At 36.9% G+C, this 20,763-nt stretch overlaps 1 protein-coding gene and 1 pseudogene across 1 annotated transcript in view; both read left to right on the forward strand.

Moving 5' to 3' along the window:
- Window positions 1–20,763, forward strand: part of NDUFAF2 (NADH:ubiquinone oxidoreductase complex assembly factor 2) — a 159,768-nt gene that overhangs the window by 82,045 nt on the left and 56,960 nt on the right. The window contains exon 2 of the mRNA XM_029942286.1: window positions 16,322–16,411. Within this exon, the coding sequence (XP_029798146.1) occupies window positions 16,322–16,411 (90 nt within the window). The remainder of the gene's footprint in view (window positions 1–16,321; window positions 16,412–20,763) is intronic.
- Window positions 1,755–2,459, forward strand: LOC115293999 (annotated as a pseudogene).

The following is a 20,763-nucleotide window of genomic DNA, read 5'->3' on the forward strand; positions in this document are numbered from 1 at the left end:
TAGCAGTTAATTCACATTCCTAACAGTATAAGAACTTCTTAATTTTCCTACACCCTCTGTAACACTGGGTCACTGTTAGGAATCTTTCTTAGTCCTCTAAGAGAAAAATGATACTTGTTATTTTTCTATTATTCTTAGTACTGAAATCTGATGTGACTTCTACCATAGTTTTTATAGACTTTACACAACATAGTTAACAAGTGTTGCTGACAACATCTTTTGATAGATTTGATGTTTTTCTAAAGTATTTTTTACAATAGCACTGTACCAGATTTTTAATTTGGTAGCCCTCTTTCTGGAGCCAATATGATATGGCCTGGCATTCACTGTTTTTGTTGATTTAGATTTATCCAGGAGTATATTTGTAAAGACTGCTAGCTTTCTACAAAAATACACCTTCTACTTCTCCTGGACAAAAGCTAGGAGTTTCCTTTAAAATTAGGTGTGTCTATATGACCAGGTTTCCTGTAGTGCATTGTAACTGGAAGTGATGTGAGTCACTTCCTGGCCTAACCAGTAAAAATCTCCCTTTGTTTCTCAGTGTTCTTTCTTCTTTCTGGCTGAATGAAATGACGGTGCTCAGGGAAACGCTGAAAGGCAACTGTTGAAGACAGCTGATAGCCTTGAGTCTGAATCCTCAAATGACTGTGTGGGAAGAGCTGGCCTACCTGAGTACCTACCCACAATTCTTACATAAGGAAGAAATATATCTCTCATTTAAGCTTCTTAATTTTTAGAGTCCATTTGCTACCACAGCTTAGCCTACCTTAACAAATAGAAGTTTTAGAAAATATAACTGAACAGAAATTGAATTAAATTCAACTGCTCAATATCATAAGAATATGTTTTATCTGTTACCCGGTTCTACCTACCTCCAAATTAGTTTCATTCATAGATAGGTTTTCTATACAATGGCCCCAGCAGTTTGAGGTCTATGTGGTCTTTATAACTTATGACCATAGAGCTTGAGAGTCTTTCCTGGATGCTCCTGCAAATCTGTAGGGAAATGCCGATTGGCCGAGCTGGCGTCATGTGCCCATTCCTCATACAGTTTTTGTGGTTAAAGGTTTGTAATATTATGACCAAATTTAGTTTGCATTCCTATTTCCAGATAGAGGGTAATAGCCTCCCGCTCAGGCCCATCCCCGCCCTGCCAATATCAATGCACAGAGGAGGATCACACGAAATGAAATAGTGAATGGTTCCCCAAAGAAAAGATTTCTACACATAAAGAAAAGGCATCAGAATACCGTATGGTTAGCAAGGTTTTTCATTAATATAAACATGAAATAAGAGGGGCCTGGATGGGAGTGGTGGTGCAAACATTAAAATAAAAGGAACAAATCTGAGTATATTTTTGGTGTTGGAAGATTGGCACTGTTGAGGAGGGAACTAGTAGTAAAGTCAATGTGTAGTTTTAAAAAATAGTTTTAAGGGCACTTGGGTGGCTCAGTTGGGTAAGCGGCTGACTTCAGCTCAGGTCATGATCTCACCATTTGTGAGTGAGTTCAAACCCCGCATCAGGCTCTGTGCTGACTGCTCAGAGCCTGGAGCCTGCTTCAGAGTCTGTGTCTCCTTCTCTCTCTGCCCTCACGCTCTGTCTCTCTGTCTCTCAAAAATAAATAAACATTAAAAAAAAACTTTTCACTTGTGGCTGACAACTCCAGGCGGCGGCTGCCGCGTGGGTGCAGAGGTGAGTGACCTGCGAGCCTGTGTGGTGTGCAGGGAACCCTGGCCCTGGCTGTGCATTCCAGATGCAGTGTGGGTGCCGAGTCATCCCTGCTGGGGTGCAGGGGAAGTTTTTCCTGGGCCAGAGCGTGCTCCGGAGTTCCTGGGGACCAAGTGTCCATGGCCTTGTGGCAACAGCACCCAGATCCCTGTAGGAAACATGTCTTGACAGAAGACACAGTGCACCTGGAGGTGCCCCCTGACCGGAAGCTCCTATCCTAGCATCTCCTGACGGAGACCAACAGAGTGGCCCCTCTGGGTCCAGCGAGTGTTTCCTGCCAATGTTGTTTACTCAGTGTACATCCTCGAGGATTCTGTTGTGGAACAGCAGAACCAGACCACAACAATGCCCAGCAGAAGAACTATGTATTTACTATGTAAATTTTGATGAAAGCAACTGAACCAAAATCTATGGGGAAGCCTGGGTCTCTGGCTTATTTGGTGTCCCTAGAACTATCCACAATCCTTCCCCTTTTCTTCTTTTGCCAGAAATTTGGCCTTGCCCAGTTCAAAAGTAGTGTGGCTAAGACTGTGAAGGGCTTTCAGTACATCTTGGTTGAGGTGCACAGTGAGACCCCTTCCAAAACCCTTGGTGAGACAGCCAAGGAAGCCAAGGAGGAGGCAAAGGAGAAGGCACTGGCAGCTACAGAGACGGCCAAGGACCTTGCCAACAAGTCAGTCAGCAGCAGCAGCAGCAGTTTGTGTGGCTAGCCCAGGCCCTGGTGCAGTAAGACACCTGCCCATCTGGCACAAATGCCTGTGCCATTTAGACCTTATATTTTATTATTTTTTAAAGTATATTTATTTATTTTGAGAGAGAGAACATGCACACACGTGTGTTTGCATGAGTGGGGAAGGGGCAGAAAGAGAGGGGGAGAGAAAGAATCCCAAGCAGGGTCCCTGCTGTCAGTACAGAGCCCAGCGCAGGACTCCAACCCAGGAAAGGTGAGATCATGACCCAAAGCCAAATCAAGAGTCAGATGCTTAACTGACGGAGCCACCAGGTGCCCCACCTTGTACTTTATTAAAAGTCAACTTCCATGGAAACTAAGTGGCTCAGTGTCTGACTCTTGATCTCCACTCAGGCCATGATCTTATAGTTCTTGAGATCAAGCTCCACGTAGGACTCTGCACTAAAAGCACAGTTACTGCTTGGGATTCTCTCTGTCCCTCCCCTGCTCGCATTCTTTCTCTCTCAAGATAAATAAATAATTTTTTTTAAAAAGTTAAATTCCAAATTTTTGGGTCATGTGTGATATAAAACATATTTGTCAACCTAACCATAAAAATGTAGCATTAAATATATTCATATTATAAAAATAACTGAAGTTTTTAAATTAGGAAATGACTAAAATGATAGTACTATCAAAAGATTTCAGAAATTTGAAAGGAAAAGCAGTGGAGGATAGGAAGAGATGGATATCATAACTACTGATGAAACAGGCAAGATCATAGTTTTTCAAATGTTGGGGAGCCAATAAAATAGTGCTAGGTAGATGATTTGCAAGGCAAGAATATAGTTAACACTGAGGAGCTCTGGACATCAGCATTAGACCACAGACAGGTCTCAGAGTATAGGAATAGGGTCTGTCTTTCTACCAAGAATAGCCTCTGTCTAGGCAGGTAATAACAGTTAGTGATACTCTTTATGAACAGTGATGGTCTTTGCCTGTCTTAAAAAATTGGAGTCAAATTAGGATTTGAGGAACAATTTCTAAAACAGATGCAGGGCACAGACCAAGGGACAAAAACACTTTGCTATTTGATTGGTACCAGCAACAAAAGTGACTTTACAATGACCAATTTGTCTGAGCAATCTTACATGTTTCTCCTGCTATAGCACAAAATTTCCTCAAATGGGAACTTACAGGGCTTACCATAAAGTTAGGACTTTAAGGATTGGATATTAAGGACAGATTATAGGAAGATACAGAACTCTGTCACAGAAGCATAAGGACATCCCAGTAAAGCATTGCTTTAAATAAAAGTTCATGTCTAGAGCTCATTAAGCGATTAGAGTTATAGATGTCCTAGTAGTTTTTGTCATAGAGATAACAGTCAAAATAATGGGAGCTGTTCCCTCCTGTATCATTGGTGTAACTTTTATGAGCCACTGCAAAATAGCAATGGACCTTATTATTATCAACAAATATTTGAGTGTTCTATGTGTAGGGCAAGATCCAAATTCCATAGTACCAGGCAGATGTTTATCAACTCTGAAGAGGGAGAGAAATATTTGCAGCTTTGGTTTGTATTAGCATTCTATTCCTTTATTTGCCTTGGAAGCGACAGTCAAAGTCTTAATGCTTCTATATGTTTTAGTATTATAACAAGTTTCCAATCTACAAATTACTTGAATTCCAAAAGTTCTATGTAAGCAGCTTGTTTAAATTCAGCACACTTTCCATTGAAATTGTGTTGTAAGTGGTAGTTCAGTTTTCCATAATAATTCACATCCCTTTTCATCCAAGTTCATGTGAATTGCTGCACATTAGCAAAAGCATACTGGTTAGCAATAGAATCAAAAGAGATGCAGTAACTCTACAGGTTTTTAAAGGAGAGATGGAGAAAAAAGTATGTATACATATGAGGGAAAAATTGTTTTCAAGTAGACTTCACTCAGCTGAATTTTTTTTCAAGTAGATGTAATAAAAGTCAGAAGAAAAGGAGAACTCAAATTATGCATTAGTCTTTCTGAAGGATAAGAAAGCAGATAGTTTTAGATTATTCCAATCTCTTTGCAGCCAATAGGTGGTGCTATTGTCACACAATAGTTGGGTTGCTCTTAGTTCTCAAAACAAAGGGAGATTGTAGGAAGTATATGCAAAGTGGTTATAAACTGGATTGTTAAAGGAAGCAGGAAAAAATAAGGGAGGCAGTATGAACTTGGTTATATGTGGATGATATCAACACATCCAGTTTTGTAGTCTAAAAGGTGACTCTACTGGTGTAGTTTTCTGTGTGGAAATTAGACTTAATTGAAAGCACATCTTTTCTCATCCATAATATTTTCTTTGAGCTTTAGTTTACTCAGTGATAAAAATAAAGATGGTTGTGAGAATTAAACAAGAAAATAAAAGTGTCTAATAAATGCCATGCACATAATTGTTGCTCAGTAAATATGATTCTGTTCATCTCCTAAATGAGTCAGCTACAATTAATAAACCAGAGGAACATAATGTTATTGATATATTGCAAAATTAGACTAAAATAGGGGTGCCTGGGTGGCTCAGTCAGTTTTCAGTGTTCAACTTTTGATTTCGGCTCAGGTCATGATTTCATGGGTTTATGAATCGGAGCCCCATAGTAGGTTCTGAGCTGACAGCATGAATCCTGCTTGGGATTCTCTCTCCCTCCCTCTCTGCTCTTCCCATGCTTGCTCTCTCTCTCTCTCAAAATAAATAAAAATAAACTAAAATATGTGATCTCTGGAATCTTATAAAGAAGTAGGAAAGATGTTTTGTCACTTATTACTAAGAATGAAAATTTTTAAGATGGATTATTTAATTCTTTTGTAGATAAATATCCTGATACATATTTACCAAGTCCACTTTTCAGTAGATGTAGTCTGTTTTAATGCACAATATATTTGGATATACCCATCTTAAAGTAAGATTACCATTTTGCAGGTCTTCTCTGTTTGTGACTATAGTCTTAACCTTTTTGAACATCAGTGGAAAATAAGAAGTAAGTAGGGGAAAATAGCAGGATGAATGCTCTTAATTGCAACCTTCACAAGCCAAATAGGACCAACCTTTCCTTTTGATGCTTCTATAGCCTTCCTTTGTAAAGTCACAATTTATTTAGCATGCCTTTCTGCCAGAGGACTGAAGCAGAGAACATAAGTAAAATTTATATCATCCAGTTTTATTAGTTATTAGCCAAGGTAAAGTTTTATTGTAGAGAAAGTTAAAACTAATGACTAAAATAATGGGATACTACAAATACGTTGCTCTTACTTGAATTTCTTTATATTTTTCTTTCCTGACTCTTTTCATTGCTCAGCTTGGCCTCAGACTACCTCAGTTTCATCCGCTTCACTGAATCTTCTAAGGTTTGAGGAGCTGAAGGATATAGTTGAGAATGCCTTTCCAGTCAAGGCCTGCTTCCTTGAGGACCTGTGAATCCAAGAGTTGTTTCTCTGTCTTTTCTATACAGACATTTTTATCTCTTCCTAAGGACTTCTTGCTCCCAAATGAGTGAGTGATTTCTCGGTGAACTCTTCCTGTCTAAACACTGGAAGCAGAACCTTAAGTCATAGGCCTTAGCCTTAAATCATAGCTGCACATGTGAAGTAGGCCGTGTGTTTCCTTGGGCTGTAGAAATTGCAGGGAAAATCCTGCATTGTCTGTCACCTGATTATTCAGGAGTTTGTGACAGATTGTTGGATAATTCTGTGACAGATGAGGTAGAGAAAGAAGCAAAATACATGATGGTCTTTCTGCCATTCATAAGGTCTTGATTTTGTTTAGGGAACCATTACATGTTCTGGAATGCATTTCATAGTCTGAAAAGTGTGATACTGAGTCTGAATCCAAGATCTTCACAGGTCTCCTTGGAGCTCCAGGAATGTGAGTAGGTTGCCTTCAGGGAAGGAGAAGGGAGAAAAGGACCCCTGCCTCAACTATAGAAGCTCTGCTTTGAACAGTTTCATAAATTCAGCCTCTACTGAAGATTTGAAAGAAAAGAGTTTGAAAAATTTTTGACCTCTCAACTTCCTAACAGCTGAGCCTGCTATTATACTCGGGAATCTGGTTCACAAATACTGGTATAGTTCCTGTTAAGCTGATGAGTGTCAGAGTTCATTAGGTGATTATATGATGTTTTCTATATCAAAATGTATTTCTATTCATTAATGATAAGTGGTGGCTAATGGTAACTAAATTAAACAGATTAATGAAGGGTATTACTAATTTCATGGATTAATAAATAAATACACATTTTAAAAAATTAAGACTAATGCACCACAAAATGTACTCAATTTATTTTCACTGAATCAGCCATATTTAAAACTGGCATATAGTCTGTGAATTAGTATCAGTAGCTAATAGTGCAATCCTTGACTCTTTTATCATCTTTGATAAAATGACCAAGTGCCACCCAATTTCTATAAAACTATTTGGATGTAGAAATCAATCAAATAATCAGTCATATCTCTACATTTCAAATATGAAAATAAAGTTTGGCTAGGCCCAAGCTTTATAAGTGACATAATTTTCTAATTCTCTGAATTTGGTAATATTTGTCACTGTTTGTTTATTCCTTCAGTTTCTCTCTTTACCTCCCTATTGATAACTCCATTTGTTCAACTTAGACTCTCAAAGTGAAAATCAAATACAGTACTTAATTATATTGATTTATACTATACTTGAGTGTGTGCTCATTTGGAGAGGAGAAAATATTATTCCTTTTTATTTTAAGGGTGTACCAGATTGGAATTTGCTTGCTTTATATAGTGATTGTCACTAAAAATAAAATGAAGAGTTTTCCGTCATAAATTTCCTCACTGGCATTTCCATATGATATATCTTAAAGCATATGTAATTTAGCTAAAAATTACTTTCTTTCCTTTTATTTATGTATTTATCTATCTATCTATTTATTTATTTATTTTCACAGAGACAGTGTAAGCATGAGTGGGGGAGGGGCATAAGGAAGGAGGGAAGGAGGCAGGGGTGGGGAGGGAGAGAGAGTCTCAAGCAGGCTTGAGGGGCTTGATCTCATGACTATTAAATCATGACCTGAATCAAAATCAAGAGTGGGAGGCTTAACCAACTGAACTACTCGGGCACCCCAAATTTAGCTAAAAATGTTATCACTCCCCTTCATTCCTTTCCTTCCTTTGCTTGTGTATTTAAGATGTTTTAACTATATGACATGATCCAGACATAGCGATAGTAGGATCACTGAATGTTAGCTTTCTTGTGTTATTTTGGTAAATGTTAAAATTATCAATTATAGGGCCTTCTGAGTGGTTCAGTCAGTTAAGCATCCAACTTGGCTCAGGTCATAATCTCACAGTTTGTGAGTTTGAGCCCCGCAATGGGCTCCGTGCTGACCGCTCAGGGTCTAGAGCCTGCTAGAGCCTGGATTCTGTGTCCCTCTCTCCCTGCTCTTCCTCTGCTAATGCCCTGTCTCTCTTTCCTTCAAAAGTAAACATTAAAAAAATTTTTTTTAATTATCAATTATAAATATACTCTAAACATTGGAGGTAATTTAGCCTTACAATTTCTAACAAAGAATCATAGAATGTATTAGGTGAAAAAAATACTTTCAAAAACTGATTTCCTACACATCAATCAAAATCTGAAATGACTGCATCTCTTTTATTTGTTCATGGACTAAATAGTCATGAATCTATCATTTGAATTTTTTTTTAATGATTACCTCCTTTGTACTTTTTCTGAGGGTTGAAAATTCCTTATGGTTTGGAAAATAAATGATTTTTACACAAAAATGTTTGACTTCCACATTAATACGAAGTAAATGCAGTGAAATACTAGACATCTAGGACCCACATGCTTGATTGGGGAATGCACTCAGAAAATCTATTTAACTTTTGATTGTAAGTCATCCTAGATTAACATAACAGATTATTCAATATATATTTGTTGGCTAAATAACATACTTTTAGAACTTCAAGGTTTTGTTTACATATAAGATTGTTAGGGAACAATAGATAAGAGCTTATTGTCTAAACGGAAAACACAAGCACAAATTTGCATTAGGTATATCCTTTTTTCTTAAATTATTGTATTCTTCATATGTACTTTCAGACCTCACTTTTACAGATTGTTTGTGGCTTTTAAAAATTAATGAAGTTAGATTTAAACAAAGTTAATTTTGGATTTTCTAAGATAGAAACAGAGATTCCTTATGGGAAACCTGTAAGTATGGAGACGCTAATAAGATTTTAGGTAATCCATTGAACTAGTTGGCCATTTTAAAAATTCTGAGAGCTTATCTGGAAGGCCTCTTTAATTGGTTTTTTAAAAAAGCATTGCCTGCTGAGACCTGCTGAGATAGTCATCTATGCTCATATAAATATATGTAGAATATGTCAAATTATAGAATCATCACATTTTCAAGCAGAAATTTCTCATTTGATCACTGTAGGAAAATAATAGCTTATGATTATGAATAAAATGTTAGTTTTTAATTGGATATCTGTAATGATACTGTATGTAAACTTTGTAAATGCTAATTTTAAAATCTTAAATGGGAAATGCTTAAGGGTGGAAGTTAGTAAAAATGCTCAGATTCAAATTCTAGCTGTACTACTTTAATTGACTGTGTATATTTGGGTAAGCTAATCATCCAGTGCCTTTCTTCCCTCAGCTATAAAAGATGTTTTAAGGACAAGAGATAATATATGGAAGACACCTAAATACTTCCTAACATAGCAGGCTCTTAATAAGCAGATTCTACATCTAAGTAACTTTGGTCAAATAATCCCTTAAGTCATATGTGAAAATGACTTTCAGCTTAAGAATTCGTAGTACTCTTCACTAAGGTTTTTTTTTTTTCCAGTTTAATGCTTCAGCATAATGTTAAAAGTCCCCAAATCTAACTAATGGAGCATGAGGTTCTTGTCTTTTCAGTAACCCTTACTTTCATGTACCTTACTTTTATATATCACCAGACAAACTGATTTAGAATAATCACCTGGTTGCACTGATCACTGCCACTGGGGTAAAGGGCCAGACATGAGTCAGACAGAGAGGATTTTAACCTTGGCCATCTTACCACCATTTCTTCAAGCCAGGGACTCTTGTCAGGCATCAAAAAAGTCTCTGTCTTGCTTATTTATAGGAAGGATAGCTGTCTCAGTGATGAGGCTCCTCCCTCAACCCAACCTCTTTTTTTACCCCAAAGTCACCTCCGAATGCATTAGTGTCTCCTTATACTGTCCCACCTGTGAGAAATATTAGACTGGAAGTAGATGGTTGGAAATATCACCAAGGGTTATATGTGCTTATGGATCACAAACAGTATAGGCCTCCACCTTTAATTTCGTAATGGTAGAAGAAAATCCTGCCTCCATTGTGATAGATATATTATGAGTTTTGAAGCTCCACAATTTAAAAATTAAAGGCTGCTGAAATATCTGCCCTGACCATTGAGGATACATTAGGGAAGGAGCACTGGTCTGGAAAAGGAGAGATGCTTAAGTCCACTGTTTCATTCTTCAGGAGCCTTGGTGTCACCTGCCTATGCACCTGTCAAGGGCCGTACCTACAGGGTCACTAAGACCATAGGATGACAATATTTATAGGTACCAATTTAGAAACTTTATAATTCTTAACCCAATAATCTTTTAATAAACCATCTTGTAACGTTCAACTTTCAGATGTGTAAGCAGAAAGGGAAATTATTTCCAAATAAAAACAAAACCAAAATCCTCTTCCGTTATGGATGCTTACCAGAGCTCGTCTTTATCTTACGTTTACAAAATGATCGTATTTCAGCTCTGGCACTTGTATACATTTACTGTTCAGCACTGTGGTAAGCAAGAGCCCTTTCATCTATCTCTCCCAGTTTATTTACTTATCCATCCCTTTTAGTGGTTTGACTTTACGGATTCCTTTTTTTTTTTCTAGTAGACTAGTTCTCAAGCATTTTGGTCTCAGGATCCCTTTAACTCTTCGCAATTATTGAAAGAACTTTGTTTATGAGATATGTATTAATTATAGTGAAACTGAAACCAAATTTTTAATTATTTTAATATTCTTTAAAATTAAAACTAGTAGATCTATTACATATAGAAAATATTTTTGTTTACATAAAGAATATTTATTTATTCTTTTGAGAGAGAGAGAGAGAGCAAGAGAGAGAGAGAGAGAGAGAGAGCACATGCCCCAGGAGGGGCAGAGGGAAAGGAAGAGAAAGACTTTTAAGCAGGCTTCACACCCAGGGCAGAGCCTACTGCGGGGCTCAATCTCAGGACCATGAGATCATGACTTGAGCTGAAATCAAGAGTTAGATGCTTAACTGACTAAGCCACCTAGGTGACCCACCAAAAAACATGTTTTTGATCAGAAATAATAATACTTTCCCAAACAGAATCATTTAGAGAAAAGAGTAGCATTCCTTTACATTTTACAAATCTCCCTGATGTCTAACTTAATAAAAGACAGCTAGATTTTTTTCATCTCTGTTTCTTTATTTGGTCAGTTGCTATTATCACATACATGTAGCCTCTGGAAAATTCCACTGTACATTCACTAAATAATGGAAGTGAAAGAGGCAAATAATGTTCTTGGTATTATTACTAAAATAGTGTTGGCCTCTCATCCCCCTTCAAAGGGTCAAAGGTACACTGCAGAGTTCCCCCTCACACTTTGAGAATAGCTAATCTAGAATTCTTTAATTATTTTTTAAGTCTATTTATTTTTAAAGACAGAGACACACACAGAGAGAGAGAGAGAGAGAGAGAGAGAGAGGGAGAGAATCCCAGCAGGCTCCACACCCAGCATGGAGCCTGGCATGTGGCTTGATGTCTTGACCTCAAGACTGCTATCCAAGCCAATATCAAGAGTCAGATGCTCAAACAATTGAGCCACCCAAGCACCCCTATGATTCCTTAATTATTTTTGTGCTCAGATTTACCCCAGATTTGGCAAGTATCAACCCCTGTAAGATGGCTCTTTTAAGTCTTTTTGATAGGCCCCTATTTTATGTACGTATATATAAATGTATGTATGTGTATATTTACTTACTTTCTTTCTTACTTTCTGCCTACCAAGAGGCTGCAGGCTCATCTTACCTACTCAGCTCTGGGCCTGACAGCCATGTCTCTGAGAAATTCTGATTTCTTTTGGTGGGTAATGGCATAGAGCCCAAGACCATCGCTAACTGTGCTCTTAAGGTCTTTACTTCTAGGCTGTATCTGCAAGCAGAACTAGGAAAATGCATGCAGTTTCTCCAGGCAGGATTTGGTATTTATCAGCCATTTCCCATCCATAGGAATTTCTTTTGGTGGGTAATGGCATAGAGCCCAAGACCATCGCTAACTGTGCTCTTAAGGTCTTTACTTCTAGGCTGTATCTGCAAGCAGAACTAGGAAAATGCATGCAGTTTCTCCAGGCAGGATTTGGTATTTATCAGCCATTTCCCATCCATAGGAATTTCTTATTGATTATGTTGGTTCCTGTGCCCTGTATCACCACGTATGCTGCTGGGCTTATCTTTGTAGACAAGCAGTGTGGTTTCCCAGGTGTGGTCTTCAAGGTGATTTTAGGTGATACAAAGAAAACCCATTAAAATTTTAATATACGTATCTATTTTGGGGCACCTGGATGGCTCAGTTGGTTAAGCATCCGGCTTCAGCTCAGGTCATGTTCTTGTGGTTTGTGGGTTCGAGTCCCGCTTTGGGCTCTGTGCTGGTGGCTAGCTCAGAGCCTAGAGCCTATTTCAGATTCTACGTCTCCCTCTCTCTCTAACCCTCCCCTGCTCGCACTGTCTCTCTATGTCTCTCAAAAATAAATTAAAAACATTTTTAAAAAGTACATAAGTGTACTCTTTAAAAAACATATATATGTATCTATTTTATGTATGTTTTAACAAAAATATACAACTACTGTTGACCCTTAAACAACATGGGTTTGAACTTTGCAATATTTAAATATGGGTTTTTTACAATAAATGCAGTACTATAAATGTATTTTTTTAATGAGTTTCATAATAACATTTTCTTTTTTTTGGCTTACTTTATTGTAAGAATACGGTATAGAATACATATAGCATATAAAATGTGTTAACTGACTGGGTTATCAATAAGGCTCTGGTCAACAGCAGGCTAGCAGTAGTTAAGTTTTTACAGTAAGCTATTAGTAGTTAAGCTGTTAGTTGAGCCAAAAGTTTTAGGTAGATTTTCTCTTTTTTTAGTTATTATATTATTTCATTTTATTTATTTATTTAGAGCAAAAGCAGGAGAGGGGCAGAGGAAGAGAGAGAGAATCTTCATCGTGGGGGTCAATCTTACGACTGTGATATCAAGACCTGAGCTGAAATTAAGAGTCAGATGCTTAACAGAGTGAGCCGCCCAGATGCCCCATTTTATTTTATTTTAATTCCAGTATAGTTCACATTAGGAGTTAGTTAACATTTTGACTGTGCTTAGGAGTTGGTGACTCAACTATAGTTCAGGACTCAACTATAGTATATTAAATCAATGATTTTATGAGTATTTTTATGAGTAAAAGTGAATATTGAAAGAAAAACTAAGCCAAATTAAAGATGAAAGTTAAGAATTTAATACTATGAAGGTGTGACAAAAAATGCAAAGTTGGATTGAATGAAAATTCAAAGACAGATGTTTACAGCTCTCTGCTTTAGATTCTTCTTGCCCTATCTGTGTCCAGGTAATTTCCCATCCCCTATTCTGGAAGCCCAACAGATGAGATCTGTCCTTTACCTAAACTGTCATCTACCCAATGTTTGGGGAATCTCACATTTTTTTCTTTTTTCTTTTCTTTTCTTTCCTTTTCTTTTCTTTTCTTTTCTTTTCTTTTCATTTTAACTAAATAGGTTTTATATTTTTCTAAACAAAGGAACAGGAAATCTGCTATCCTAAGGCAATTTTCTGTAAATCAGTGGCAGCTAGCTTAAAAATTTTTTTAATTTGTAAAATAGTATTGTAACTTCTGCTGTCTTTAAATCCATATACCACTGACAATTATGATCTACTTGGATTCAAACTTTTTTTGACTGTTTTAATTCAATCTGTTGTTTTACTATTAATTAAAGTAATTAAATATAACAAACTATGCATTGCTTTACATAATAATACTCATTGAGCACCAATGTCAATTGTTTACTGTTGTATTTGGACTTATTAAGCCAATACGTATACTAGATTAATATTTTTGTTATCAAAATAATTTTTAAATGTAAATTGGACCCTAAATTTTATACACCTAACCAGGTACTTAAATTTGATATGCATGTAAGAATGGAAATTTTTTGCTGTGATAAGTAGGATTGTCTTTACAACTATTGTATGAAAGCGTATTAGTATGAGTAAGTGTGCAATTTGTGTGTAATTTCTTACTTAGTGAGAGGTACAAACTTCATTCCCAGTTCTTAAAAATTATGTAAGTGGTGGGGTGCCTGGGTGGCTCAGTCGGTGGGGCGTCCGGCTTTGGCTCAGGTCATGATCTCAGGGTTTGTGGGTTTGAGCCCCGCATCGCACTCTGTGCTGACTGCTAGTTCAGAGCCTGGAGCCTGCTTCGGATTCTGTGTCTCCCTCTCTCTCTGACCCTCTCCTGACCACACTGTCTATCCCTCTCTGTCTCTCTCTCTCTCAAAAATAAATAAAAAGCATTAAAAAAGATTTTTAAAAAATTATGTAAGTGGGACTTATTACAAAGAATGGAGTAGTTTTAAAACAATGTATTTGGGGGAGGAACTTATATCTGATTTTAAAAAGTGTATTCAATAAACTGATGGCCTTATTTTGTATGTCTAATTTTTTATACATCTTTGATGTCTTCTATTTGTAAACAGGATTTTCTCAGCAATTATCAAGGAATTAGTTAAACTAACTCATGTTACTCTTTTTTTTTTATACATAAGTAGGAATGATTTATGGTATTTAAAAATCTTGGGAGATCTTAAATTGATAGACCTAAGAGATAAGGGGTAGGATGTTAATTTTTGTATCACAGACATTGAAATATACTTGTATTACATATGCCTTTAGTGGTACCACTGAGACTGGTAAATGTCTTTATCCTCTTCTGTGTGCTAACATTTTTGACGTACATTTAAAAGCTTATAGAACACACACCTACTTTTAGAAGACCATTTGTTAGCATTTTATGTTTTAAATGATAGTTTTCTGTACTTATTAATGCTAAAAGTATATATGTCTTCATATTCAGATAAGAACTATATGAAGGCACAAGCATTTTGATTCTTCCAAACATTTTTTAAATTGTCATGTAAACATACTTTAGTTTGTGCTAAATTTATTATAACTTTTGTTATTATGTGTTTATATAAGTAGAGACAAATAGCATTTTAGTAAAGATGGACATATTTTGAGCCTCTACTATGAGAGTAATGCAGCTACCATTGTTACAGGCTCCTTTTACTCTGACTCTTGTCCCTACAACCTAGGGACTTTACTCTAACACCTTGACCTACTGTTAATTTATTGGATAAGGTAAGTAAATGGCTACTCCTCTTTATAAAACTTGGGGAACCTCTGTGTTAGGATTAAATAGGCTTGATTCAGTGAGTTCATAATAAAATGCAGAATTTCCCTAACCCCATACTTCAGAGTTATTACCCATTGATGCCTTGTCCATGAAATCTTAGCCTTTCACTTATTATTACTAAAACAAAGGAAATAGCACTAGTCACTCTTTCTTCTTAGACTATCCTTTTGTGGCTTCCTTTTTTCTGCATAGTCATCCCCAGGAATTTACTTGGTCTGCAATTAAAGGAATTTTTAGTTGGTAGAATTTCAGGAAGAGATTTACAATAAGGCCATTGTGTTTAATTATGTCATTCATTCTATTTACCATAGTGTATGGTTGGTCCTGGAGTGAGAAGAGAAAATAGTATTTTGTAAAGCCTAGATTTCTCTCCCTGACTAGTGTGATCTTGTTAAGCCATCCTCCTCCCCTCATAGTTAGTCACCATTGTCTTCTCTGTTTCAGCTTGCATTCCCTGAGTAAGCAGGCACACTCACCAACTCTTTGGAAGTACCAAGTTCACCTGGTTTTCCTAGGCTTAAAGACTTGTTGAGAAGGGAGCATGTTTTGAAACCACCAGATTGACAAAGTGATTTAAGGATATAATTGAGACTGTGGAAACAGAAGAAAATACCAAATAGTTATATATCTTTTATATAAACTTAAAATACATGCTAATCAGTTTTTATTATTGAGAAAAGTAAGCTTATTGCATTCTCATCCCATCCCTGATTACTCTACACTTTTGTCTTTACTGCTCCATTTGCTTTCAAGTTCCTACGTTGCTACCATCCTGCACCAGTGTGATCTCACATTCGTAATTCCCCAGGTTTTGCCCTCTTCATTTAGATCCATTAAGAGGTAATCACTCACATAGGTGATACAGTCTAACCCATGAGTTGGTTCCCTTGGGTTTGCCAGAGTCCTGTGGGGGTGGGGTGGCAGAGGATCTTGTGGTTCGTTACTTTGTAGGCAGCGTGAGTAGTGGTCCCCTTGGGCAGTCACAGCAGCTGCTGGCACCTCTAATACAAATACGTGTAGAATTTGAAGGAGTTGAATACTGTTAATTATTAAAATTATTTTTTATGTGTATTATTTTTTTGCCATTTGTGCCCTAAGATTAATTGGTTCCTTTTTTTTTTTTTAACAGAATCTAGATTTAGTCTACCAAATTTAATTTTGCATACTGTGGAAGGAAATTTAAAATTTTTGTCGTAAGTTTAGAATTTGCTTTTTCTAACATAACTAACCCTAAGTGGAATCTATTCTTTGTCCTGATAATTCTTTTACCATATAAGGAGGTGTGCAATATCCAAAGAGAAAATATTACTTGTAGTAACTGTTGTCTCATGACTGCATTTAAAAATAAGATAATCACTTTTCTCTTGTAGGACAAACTATTCGTGAGAAAAGAATTGTAGAAACAGCAAGTAAAAGAGAAGTAGACTATGAAGTAGGGGATATCCCAACCGAATGGGAAGGTAAGTTTGTGTTTTTAGTAGTATCTTCTGGAAGGCAAATTGTTCATACAAAATTAACAGGAGCAGATAGAATTAGATGTTTATTCTTTTTACAAAAACATTAGTAATCTGAATCCATGACATTTTTTTTAAGATACTGCATTTCTTTGAATGTTGTGAAGATGTCACACTTTAAGGAAACACATGTACAGTGAAAGTAACTTTTAAACATTAGCTGAGTTGGTACTAGGGTGAGCTGAGCCAAGCTCCTATAATACAAGATTGAAAGAGGCACTCACTTTCATGTGCTGAATGTGCAGTCGCACACCCCCCAGAGCTCAAATATTGATTCTGGCATGGAATACCCACATGAACTTGGGAAAGGAAATTCATTCTTCTCAGTCTTAGTTTATTCTTTTATAGACTGTTACCATCTGGAATATTTGCTCAACTTAAAATGACTCTGTTAGCTCATCCCCTGTTAAGACAAGGGTGGACACTTGATCCCTATCAGGACTTTGGAATTAAGGCAAGAGATCAAAGTGAGATAGAACAGTAGCAGTCAGTCTTTCAGTATGGTTGGAACATTAACGTGTGATTGTGGATAGTTATCTTCAATCTACTATCCAAGCTGATCAGGAAAAGCTGATCTAATAAGAAAAAGGAAAGCAGTCTGCAAAAAAGAAGTAGATAGCGAGACAGAATATTTACTAAGTTTCCTGGAAGTTTCTAGTCATATATTTCATTTCGTTCTAAATGAAGTTCAGCTGTGTATCAGCCTTTGCGTATTGGTGCCACCTCATATCCTTGTTCTGAATTTCTCCTTTCCCCTTACCACTTCTTTGCCTCGTACTTGGCACATACGAAGTGTTCAGTAAATATATATTGAGTACATGAAATCCAGCTTGAATTAGCTTTTGTTATTTGCATCTAAAGGAGCCTTAACTAGAATACCAAAATCTATCTTTTTTTTTTCTGATTACACCAATATCTATCTTATATCACTTATCACTTACCAAGTATTTACTTGTCTACCTGGTATTATGCCACTGTTTATAATCATTATAATGTTTAATCAACACAACAATCCTGTGAGGTAGACACTGTAATTATACCCATTTAATAGATAGGGAAGCGAAGGTCTAAAAAGATTAGATAAACTTTTTAGGTTATATGGCTACAAACTGCAAATAATAGACCTATTGCATCCTGGTGGGTGAAGCATACTTTACATGTGGTAACTACAGGCATTAAGTTACTTTTAGGCCAGTATGTGAGTGTAAATATTTCTTTGGAATTATATTGTTTTACCTTATTAGCTATGAAAATATTAGAAATATGAGAAAAGAACATAAAAATGGGTAAAGAACAGAGAGTTTTTTGAAGAAATACAGAATATAAACTGACAACATCTAGGAGTAATAATTGAGATTTTTTTAAACAGATTTTCCAATGTTATGAGCTACATTTGCAATTCTTAAACAATGGCCATACCTCCTTATGAGTCTATCATTTTTTCCAAAAATGGCATAGAATTAAAATGTTTATAAAAACAAATTGAGTTACAAATAAACAAATGGTTACTGACTCATTTTTTAAAACCTTTGAAACTTTCAGAGAATTAGAATGAAGTTCTAATGATTTTTTTTACTGTTTATTTTTATTTTTGAGAGAGAGACTAAGACAGAGCACATGCCAGGGAGGAGCAGAGAAAGAGGGAGACATAGAATCTGAGCTGTCAGCCCAGAGCCCAATATGGGGCTCGAACCCATGAACTGTGAGATAATGACCTTAGCCGAAGTCGGGCCCTTAACCAACTCCGCCACCCAGGCGCCCTAGTTCTAATGCTTTTTATGGCTTTGTCCTGATTCAGTAATTCAGCACAAGTATCCTGTGAGTCATATCCTTAACACAAATGGATCAACCAGACACTTATACTAAAATCATTCTTATAGTGGTACATATCAATTAAATGTAAAAGATAATTTCAAACCATGAAAATATAAAGTGAAATCAAATAAATACACAACACACTATATTAAAAAAAAGAGAAAAAACCTTTTAAGGTAAATAGTGTCAACAAATGAATCAAAAATATTTTCAGATCCAGATGAATATTTGTAAATTATTAGTATAGTAGAGGTCCTCAAAATATATGAGGATATGTATTAGATGGATGCCCTCTTCATTCATTCATTCTTATAGTAAATATCAGTGGAGGACCTCTGCATTCATGGAGTTTACTTTCTGGAATGGGAGAGTAGGTGAGAGAAAGACAATAAACCAAACAGATAACTATGTAGTAAGTTACTGGCCACAGAAAATAAAACAGGAAAGAGGAAATAGGGAGTGTTGGGGAGAGTTTTGCAGTTTTAAATAGTGTAGTGAAAAGACATTACTGAGGAAATGACTTGGAATAAAGGCAAAAGAAGGAGCTGGGAATGCAGATAAGTAGTGGAAGGGCATTCATGGAGAGTACGGCAAAAGCCCTGAGGCAGGAGCATGCTCAGATGTTTAATGAATAGCAAGAAAGCCAGTGTGATTGGAATAAAATCAGAGGGAAATTAATAAGTGTAGTTGGAAGAATAACAGTATACTCAGTCTTGTAGCACCGTATAGATAATTTAAGGACCCTGGCTTTTTCTCTGAGTGAGATTGAATGTTTTGAAAAGAGTAGTCATATGCTTTGTTATATTTAACAGCATCACTCTGGCTGCTACACTGCAGAGACTTAAGAGGGCACAGGCAAAACCTGGAGACAGGAGGTCCTCTTAATAATTTAGGCAGGGAGTAATTGTGACTTGAACCAGAGTACCAGTGGGAGTGGGAAGAAATAGTAGTATTCTGGATCTTGTCAAAGCAGACCCATTGGGATTTGCTGACACATTGGATATGGGATGTAAGAGAAGGGAGAGCAGTCAGTGATGCCTGTTAAAGTTTTGGCCTCACCTGGGAAAATGGACTGTTTTTCCATGCTGTTTATTCTGATTACACCAATATCTATCTTATATCACTTATCACTTACAGTGGGAGGAGCAAGTTTGTGGGGGGGGATTAGATCAATTTTGGAAATGTTAAGTTTGAGATATCTATTAGATATTGAAGGAGAGATAGTAAGTTATATATAAGCCAAGAATTTAGTGGAGAAGTTTGGGCTAGAGATAAAATTCGGGTGTTGACAGCTAATAAATGGCATTTAAACCTGGGAGACTGGATAAATTCACAAAGGGAATGAGTGTAAAGAGAAGATGAGACGTTCAGAGACTGTCTCCTTGACTGCTCCAGTGTTTAGAGTTGGTGAAGAAAAGAAAGAAGCAATCAGAATGGGAGACGAAGGAAAGGAAGGGAAGGGAAGGGGAGGGGAGGGAGAAGGAAAGAAGGAAGGAAGGAATGAAGGAAGGAACGAAGGAAGGAAGGAAGGAAGAAAAGTTTCATGTGCTGGAAGCTAATTTTCAAGGAAGAAGAAGGATTCAACCATTAAATGAAGCTTGAGAATTAACTCTTTGCATTAGGAACGAGGGAGTCTGTGATCCTGCCAGAAAATAGTGTGTAGAGTGTTAGGAACAAAAGCCTGATAATAAAAAGGATGGCAAAAGAATATTTGGCAGGAGTGAGTATAGACAGTACTTATGAGGAATTTATCTGCAAAACAAAGGGAGTGAGTATTGAGGCAGACCCAGGGTAGGAATGTAAAGAGAGGAATTTTATGTTTTATTGTTTAAGTTTTTTTATATATTTATTTATTTTTGAAGGACAGAGCACATGCAAGTGGGGGAGGGACAGAGATTGAGGGGACAGAGCATCCAAAATGGGCTCCATGCTGACAGCAGAGAGCCTGATGCAGGGCTTGAACTCAGGGACTGTGAGGTCATGACTTGAACCTAAGTCAGACACTTTACTAACTGAGCCCCCCAGGTGTCCCTAATGTTTTATTGTTTTTTTTTGTTTTTAATAGTTTATTGTCAAATTGGTTTCCATACAACACCCAGTGCTCTTCCCCCAAGTGCCCTCCTCCATCATTACCACCTCTTTTCCCCCTCCCCCTTCCCCTTCAACCCTTGGTTCATTTTCAGTATTCAGTAGTCTCTCAGGTTTTGCGTCCCTCTCTTTCCCCAACTCTCGTTCCCTCTTCCCCTCCCCCTGGTCCTCCACTAGATTTCTCCTGTTCTCCTGTTAGACCCATGAGTACAAACATATGGTATCTGTCCTTCTCTACCTGGCTTATTTCACTTAGCATGACACCTTCGAGGTCCATCCACTTTCCTACAAATGGACAGATTTCATTCTTTCTCATTGCCATGTAGTACTCCATTTTATATATATATATACCACATCTTCTTGATCCACTTATCAGGTGATGGACATTTAGGCTC

Source organism: Suricata suricatta, chromosome 6 (assembly GCF_006229205.1).
Source record: "Suricata suricatta isolate VVHF042 chromosome 6, meerkat_22Aug2017_6uvM2_HiC, whole genome shotgun sequence".
Lineage (NCBI taxonomy): Eukaryota > Metazoa > Chordata > Mammalia > Carnivora > Herpestidae > Suricata > Suricata suricatta.